This window comes from Alligator sinensis, unplaced genomic scaffold (genome assembly GCF_000455745.1).
Source record: "Alligator sinensis unplaced genomic scaffold, ASM45574v1 scaffold1129_1, whole genome shotgun sequence".
NCBI lineage: Eukaryota > Metazoa > Chordata > Crocodylia > Alligatoridae > Alligator > Alligator sinensis.
In genome coordinates this window covers 651,104-659,525 of record NW_005842580.1, presented here as the reverse complement: position 1 = coordinate 659,525, position 8,422 = coordinate 651,104, and the positions used below count along the sequence as shown (strand labels likewise).

The window sequence follows — 8,422 nt, the reverse complement described above, 5'->3', positions numbered from 1 at the left end:
GGCTCCACCAGCCCCATGGAGTTCAGCCCAGGGGTGGGAAGCAGAGCGCAGCGCCAGCTCTGTCCACCTTCCGCTGCCAAGCTGAGCTCCATGGGTCTGGTGGAGCTGATCGGAGCGCAGCCTGGCGGCAGGAAGCAGACCGAGCCAGCACTTCACTCCAATTCACTCCACCAACCCCATGGAGCTCAGCCCAGTGGTGGAAGGCAGAGTGTGGCGCCGGCTCTGCCCATCTCCCACCACCGGGCTGTGCTCTGTGGGGCTGGCAGAGCTGATCAGAGCGCAGCCTGGCGGCAAGAGACGGGCAGAGCCAGGGCTGCGCTCCACCTCCTGCTGCTGGGCTGAGCTCCATGGAGCCCGGTGCTGGGCATGGGTTGTGCCCAGCGCCAGTCCCAGGTGGCAGCAGTAGATCCAGGAGCCCGCACCCCCAGGGGTCGGGGTCTGGCACAGCTTGGCAGCCCTCCCAGGGGTGCAAGCCCCCGGATCTGCGCCCCAGATGAAAGGAGGCTCAGGCTGCCTCTCCCACCTGGGACCGGCACTGGGCATGGGCTGCACCCAGCAACGGACAAGATTGCAAGCCCCGGGTCTGCATGCAGGATGAGGGGAGGGTCCCACTGCTGCCTGGGACAGGTGGCAGCAGCAATTTTCTCTGATACTGGGCTCAGCCCGCGCCCAGCGCTGGTCCCAGATGACAGGGCAGCCCCCTCTCATCCAGGGCGCAGATCCGTGGGTCCGCACCCCCGGGAGGAGTCCGGTACAGCCCTGCAGCCCTCCTGGGGATGCAGGCCCCCGGATTTGTGCCCAGATGACAGGAGGCTGCTGCTGCTGCTTGTGGCCAGCAGCAGCATCTGTCTTCTCCGGCGCTGGGCACAGACTGCACCCAGCACCAGTCCCAGGCAGCAGCCTCCTGTCATCCAGCACAGATCAGAGGGCCCACACCCCCAGGAAGAGTCCAGCACAGCCCCATACCTCTCCCGGGGGTGCAAATCCCCAGATCTGCGTGCCGGATGACAGGAGGCTGCCACTGCCGGCAAATTTTGCTTTCAGGACTTTGAGGTGCAGTTTCTGAAAAAAACTCTGCATCTATCTCCTTGAAACTTGGCAGGCTTCATCCCCTCAGAAGGGGCTACCATCCCAGCAATTTGCATCTGAATAAGGCAAGAAATGACAACGTTTTAGGAATTTTCATGATTCCCCATTATAGCCCATGGGTGAAACATCAAAAAAAACTAGTCAAAACAGTGAAACAGTTTCGATGAAATGAAACGGGACTGTGCTTCAAAACTAAACAAAATGACAAAATGAAGCACTGTCCCTTCAAAACGGTGAAATGGACGTCAAAATGAAATAATGATGTTTTGCACAGCCCTAATAGTAAGCTCAATGCTCAAAAGCAATGGGGATTCCTCAAAAGGGATTGATTATTCCATTGCCTAGATGATTCATGGAGCTATTTGCAACATCTGCAGACCCTGGGTTTATCTCTCACTAACTTAACTCTTAACTAGCTTAACTGAGGAACCATCTTCCAATTCCCTACCTCCATAGTATAAGTAAGAGAGTATCTCCAAACTACAACCTCTATCACTACATCGTCCCTTTTAACAAAACGTACAAAACTCACAATACAAAAATAAATTAACACCCATCAACAGAGGACAAGTTATTAGCTTGTCACTGAAGTGAGTCTTTACTTGTCACTTTCCTGTTCCCCCTTTTCTGCAGCTCTTTTATCAAATCTCTATTAGTCTTTCTGGAGGCTTCATTTTCTTCTCTGAAAAAGTATCAGATCCACTTTCTGATTTGTTTTGATGGGAAGCTTCTCCAAGTCTTGATGTACTTGAATCCCTATACTGGTATCCAACTGACTTGAATGTTTGGCAGCTGTACTTCTGCACATAACACAAAATTCATTAGCCACAGACTGCTGAGGCTGAGTTCCTCTATCTGTGTGATGGCACCTGAATTTGTGTCCATAGGTACATTTCTTGTCACAAGGACATGGTTGTTTCTTGTGTTCTGGAACACTTGGTTTCTATCTAAGAAAACTGTCCGGATTTGGGCCATGACAGCCAAGATCATCATCAGGCGGCATGAACATTGTGTTTTCATGTACTGCAAACACATATTTAACTAGATTCAGTTTTTCACAAGCTACCAGACCCAAAATGAGTGTCACCTCCTTCCAAAGAATAAGAGTTTGTATACTCTTTTTTTTATATCGAACACTAGCAGTGTATTTCCCTTTCACTGGGATATTTGTTTATGAATAGCCAGATAGTCTGATGTTTGTTAGACTCACTTTTGGTTTCAATTTTAATTTTCTATATTCTTGGGTAAAATATTAGTCTGAGTTCGTGTCCAACTTAAATGAAGCCATCATTCCTTGTACAGGAAACCCTCGCTATTCGCGGATTTGCAATTCGCAGTTTCAAATATTCATGGTACGCCGCACCAACCCACGGTCACTCACCGCGCAGCATGATGACATTTTGTTACTGTGCTCCGCAAGTAAGGGGTGGTTCGACAAATTTAAAAAGAGGCACAGCCTACGTAATGTGAAGTTGATGTGGGAAGTGGCATCAGCAGACCATGAAGCAGCGCGGGATTATCCCCCACAAACCCGAACAAGTTTTCAACGTAGACAACACAGTACGGTATTCACAGATTTCCTCATTTGCGGGTATCTCTAAAATGTATCCCCCACAAATGGTGAGGGTCTCCTGTATTTCCACTGGCATAATTTAGTTTCTCTCATGGAATTTGCTTGATTCAGACATATTTATATAATTTTTTTCTGGTATGCTCTCAACTGCATGTGCTTAAGTTGTTTGTATTTGGGAGTACTCCGCAAAATGGTTCTTGTCACAGTTAAAACAGAGGTTTCCAAAAGCAGCACAATGTTTGGGGCCATGTTTCTTATGACATCTGCTGCATGGCCTATAAGCTCTTTCTCCCTTTGCATTCTTCTTGCCAATGGAAAATTCCACTCTGTGAAGTGGCTTCTTAGAGATGTAGTTATTCAAGTTAGTCTGAAGTCAAATACAAGGCATGGTAGATTTGGGCCTTACAGACTTAACGTGTGTGTGTGTGTGTGTGTGCGCGCGCGCGCGCGCGCGTGCGCGTGTGTGTACACACCAATGTATAGATATAGCACAAGCTTTTGTGAGCTGAGGCTCACTTCATTGGAGGCTGTACTTCTGAGATGGTTTCTTGCTAATGGAAAATTCTGCCTGATGAGTTGGCTTTTTCTGGCCACGTGTTTTCACAGGTTTTCATGCCTACTGCCTTTTTGGTGCATTCAACTTTGCAGCCTGGCACTTCACAGTTTCTGCTCCCCTGCATCTTCTCTAGGCTCAAGCCTCCCTCATCCAGTATTTTTTCCTCATAAAGCAGTGTTTGCAATTCCACAAATAATCCTATCTCTAATCAGAGATTCTGTCAAGTTCCCAAAAGCATGATTCTTACTAAGTCTCTTTCACCCAGTAACAGTTTATACTTTGTTCTGCTGTTTGTTTGCACATAAGAAATCTGTCTCTTTCATGGATCTCATTATCTTTTTGCATGCAGTACTCCTCAAATTTGGATGGAATTTTGCTTCATTTCATTCTTTGACCTTTTTCAAAGTTGAAGGTATCATAAACAGCCAAGGCTTCTTCCCCCACGATATGCAACAAGACTGAGGATCTGACTTGCCATTTTTCTCTCTTGTCTCTGTGGCTGCTATGTACCACTCAAACTTCTGTTTGAATGCCCTCCAGTTCTCTGCTATGTTGCCTGACAGCAGAAGGGCAGGTGGTGGTTGCAAAACTTCCATGGCTACTTGTCCTTAGACTGCAGCTATGCAGACAGATGACTTATGGTGGCCCTTGTCCTTCCAGGTGCCCAAGTTGTGCCACTTGCCTTCATTTTCCAACTTCTATTTCAGTTTGGAACTCAAATTCTTTCAAGTTCCTTTTTATAATCCCACAGTTTATACCACTTTAAACACAGGCATACAGTGAATAAAAACAACAACATGCTTTAATTTATAGAACTGTATCCAACATCTGAAGACTCTGGATCTCTCTCTCACTAACTTAACTCCTAACTAGTTTAACTGAGGGATCATCTCTCCCATTCCCAACCTCTATAGTATAAGTAAAGGAGCATCCCCAGACTACAGCCTCTATCATCACAGTCTAGAAGTGCAAGATAAGTGATCTAGTCTAATATGAAAAGTGAGATACCAAATTCAGTGGGCCAGTGGTCTGATCTAATTTAATCTGATACAGCAGCATATGGGATACCACACTGGACAAAACAATGGTCCATCTATTTAAGTTGTTCCCTGGATGAATGTTACTGAAATGGAGTTTTAGCATCACTCACAGTTTGGTTAAAGTGCTCGTGATATGGAGCAAACAGCTCAGGATGATGGTCATCCACATCCTTCCAGGACACTTGCTGTATGCATGGAGCCAGTGCTGAAACATTCCTTTTCCTCCAAGGTCTCTGAAGCTGTTTCTCTGGGATTCCTTTCCAGGGTTGCCTTACCAAAGCAATCAAGGGACCTGTCTTCTTCCACACCTCTTCCTCACCCTCTGCCTCCTTCCAAAATTATAATCACCAGGAGCGAAAGGGGCGTATTGTGCAAAATATCCCTTAGCCAATGACAGCTGTCCTGAATGCCATCCACCAATCTGCATGTGATATCCCCCTGCAAGGACCCAACGGCCACTCAATCAAAGTGACTTTACTGCAAAAAAAAAAACAACAGGCGGAACTTGGCTGTTCAGTGACCCAGGCTGGGTCCCGATCACCTGCCACTTGTGCCCCTTTGTTTGGGCAGGAGATGAATTGCCCATTACTCCACTTTCACTGAGGTGCAGAGAAGGCAATCCTGTCACAAAGTATGGTGATGGGGTACTGGAAGCTTCATGGGGGGTCAGGTTATGGATCATGGAGCACCTAACCTGGGCACCAGAAGGCGTTCTTGGACTTAGAAATGTAGCATCTGGATGACATTTCCATTTGGCAGCTCCCCAGTGGGTTTGTGAAATTGTACAGTGAGTCCCAATCCCTTTACTGGTACCCACAATGGAAAACTAGAAACATACTCAGCTCTACTGGGGCCCCTTGCTGGCAGGTTCAGTGAAGAAAGCCAGAGACTGAATCAGCCAAAGAGAATGAGTTGTCTCAGCAGAAGACCTGACCAATACATGTTTGTTACAATACAAAGCAGTGTAACAAACACTTTCTTGTGATAACTTGAGTTTCTGGTGCTTGAGCAGCCCACCCAAGTCCATATGCAGGAGAGCCCAAAGGCATTTTACAAGTGTTAGTTACATCCATTGTATAAAATCCATGGGATACAGGTTCCAGCTCAGGTCCAGCTGAACTAAGGCCATAGAAAACTGTTTGTATCTAACTTGGGAAGGAAGCCACAAGGTTTACAACAGACCTGATATAGCTTCTTTTCCAGCAGAAAACTACTCAGGAACTGTTGTTTCCACTATCAAGTTTGCACATCTGGGTTAGATGCTTCAGGACTCCAAAGAATATCCTGGAGGGGTCAGAGCTTCACCACAGTACTGTGTGTGGAAGAACAAAACCCATTCTCCCCTCCTGCTGTCACCCAGCACCCCAGCAACAGTTCTCTTACTCAAGCACAGAGAGAGGTCCATTGATAAGCAGTGCAGGTGCTGTGTGAGGAAGTTTCCCTGCCTCGCACCTGTTCTGGGATTGCCCCACAGGCTTTGATCTCTGCTGTCTGCTGACCCATAACTACTAAAATTTTCTCGTGAAAGTGAGAGAGAAAATAATGATAAAAAAAAATAGCTACCAGAGCCAAGATCATGGCCAGCCCCCTGTGGACTTGCTTAGCTCAGTCCGAGTCGGAGGTGTGTAGAATGCAGACATAAGAAAGCAGAGGCAAAAAAAAAAAAAAAAAGCTTCATGCATGTGCTTGAAGTAGACCTAGTGCCAGCGCTGGCAGCTGCCACTGATTACTGTGATCACTCCCAGCATTTGCTTAATTGTGGGTGGGAGACCCATCCCAGGATTCCTAACTGAGGAACAACAGGTGCACGTGGATATTTAAGTACCAGCTTGACAGCATGCTTCCCTGAGCTCCACTGCAGAGGGCTAAATCCCAATATGGCCCTGAGCTGTTTGCACTGCCAGTGAGAAGGCTCCTGCTTACCTAGTAAGCTCTGGGGCTGGTGGCAGTTCCTCTTATTAACATTAGCTACATGATTGAATCTGGATCTTTCAGGCTCAGGTACCTTGTGCTCTGGGTCCACCCAGCATCCAGGTAGGAGCCAGCTGCAGTTTTGGGATTCTGGTCTGAATTGCTGAACTTCCAGCTGGTTGTAATCCAGAGCTGGAGAAGAGTGCCTTCTTGCTGGCTGGCTTTCCTCAGAGATGCTTCAAGTGACTGGACTCTGGTTTGCAAGCTTCCAGGTTTGGAAAGGCCAAGTGAGATGAGAGCTCTTTCCCCCTGAGATTCACTGTGCTTTCTGCCCCATGTTGGACTAGGAAGGCTGAGCAGTGCTATTGCCATGAGTGTTGACATCTCACATGGGCAGAGAGGCCTCAGACCTAGTACTGAAAGGTAAAAGGCTGCTGAGAGAACTAAAAACAGCAGCCTGTAGGAAAAGGTGCAACAGAGCCTGGACTTCTTTTTCCATCTTGGTCCATTAGTCCATTCCCAGCAGCAGGCCATCATCTTTTGTTTCAGGTGAAGTTCTCACTGCCCAGCTGAGCTCTGGTGTTATTTCTGTGTTTGGGGATGTAGACTTAAAACCATCCTTTTTCAGTCTCAACCATTATTCACCCCTCACTAGACACCACAGTATAAAGACAAGTTACATCCTCTTGGGGCCTGAGGACGTCTCCCATAAAAACATGGCTTCCTTACTCTCAACGGGACAGGGGCTGCTGGTTCCCCTTTAAACTTCTCTTTTGCCTGAAAGCTGTGATTCTCCCATGAAAAGTACCAGTGTGGGTCTGTTGCGAACCAAAACATGATGACTGGCTCAGGCCAACAGCCAGCACAGCTGGAAGTTTGACAAATAGCATATGGCCAGGCAAGGCTAAAGAGAACTCTTTGTCCTGCCCGCTTTTGCTCCTGCTCCTCTGTTTGCCCAGGTGTGTTTTCCATTCTGTATTTAGCTTTCTGAGCCATTGGCCCCATTCCACCCTCCTATGGCAGCATAAATGCAGAGGAGTACCACTATAGGCAGGTTCACACGAGTGTCACTATGGCCCCTCTTGACACCTTACAGGTATTGCACAATTAACTGGAGACCAGTTACGTGTGCAAAGTAGCTATTGCATTTTAAAAAGCTCCAACCAGCTATAAATTTAGACCTCAAAAATGTGTACTACCTTTAAAGTTGGTTGCTATCAAGCTTTATTTTGCATGTGTAGCAGGGTCTCGCCTGCGGCTGGGAGCCCCATCAGCTGAAAGGGTTCCCAACTGCAGGGGTGCACCATGTCCAGCATGAAGTGCCCTGAGCCCTAGGGATCATGGTAGTCATGATTCCCAAGGTCCACGGGTTTCACGCACCCCAGAGCCCTAGGGATCATGGCTAGGAGCCCCTTACCTGAGGTGCATAGGGCTCCCAGCTGCGGGAACCTGCTTCTTGCTAATGCAAAGGGGGAACCCGGGATCACATTCCCCCTGCACTGGAAATATGGCATGAAGAGATCTAATGCACAATCCCACAATCATGCCTCCTGCCATGTATGTGTGGCATAGCAGGAGACGCAATTGTGTTAATTGTGCATGAGACCCCATCACGCCTTTACCTGCACATGTAGAGGGGGCCTGAGCTCTCAATCTCTGTGCTGGATCAAGCACGAGTCTTCATGCTGGCTCCCCATGGAGGAGCCAGCTGGGTTGAAATCTTCCTCCAAGGTCTTTCTCTGTGTCCAGCTGAGGGCATCCCTTTGGTGAATACTGCATCAATGAGGAGGCAGGGTCTCCTTTCTCACCCTGTCTTCCTGACAGTCATAATTCCCTGATGTGAGATGCGGCCAGGTATGCAGATCAACCCTTTGCCAGTTGCAGCCATCCTAAATTCCTCCGACCAGGCCACTGGCAGAATCCCATCAGGGTCATTTGTTCATGTTGGCTTTCATTTAAAAACTCCCAGGCTTTTGCTGCTCAGTTATCCAGGCCTTGCTCCCAGTCTTTGCTACATGGATCCCTGTGTTCTGATAGAAGACGGCTTGTCCATTCGCTGCCTCCTGAGAGGACACACTTGTGGAGGTATGGAGGCAGAGGGGGAGAAGAAGGGGGTTATATCATGCAGTTTAGTGCTAGCTTCTGTTAGCAATTTAGACTAGAGATCACCACCGGTTTCTCATTAGGAGCCTCTTTGGATTGTTGCAGCTTTAAACAGTTCACTGTGGTTTATGGGCTCTGAAGACAGCAATG

The 8,422-nt window shown here is 47.8% G+C and overlaps 1 protein-coding gene across 1 annotated transcript in view; it reads right to left on the bottom strand.

The window, feature by feature from the left end:
* LOC102374090 (alpha-2-macroglobulin-like protein 1) overlaps positions 1-8,057 on the bottom strand; it is a 56,585-nt gene extending 48,528 nt beyond the window's left edge. Inside the window, exons 1-2 of the mRNA XM_025214383.1 lie at positions 7,978-8,057; positions 6,264-6,434 (exon numbers count right to left, since the gene is read on the bottom strand). Of these exons, the coding sequence (XP_025070168.1) occupies positions 6,264-6,434; positions 7,978-8,057 (251 nt within the window). The remainder of the gene's footprint in view (positions 1-6,263; positions 6,435-7,977) is intronic.
* Positions 8,058-8,422: the final 365 nt, after the last annotated feature.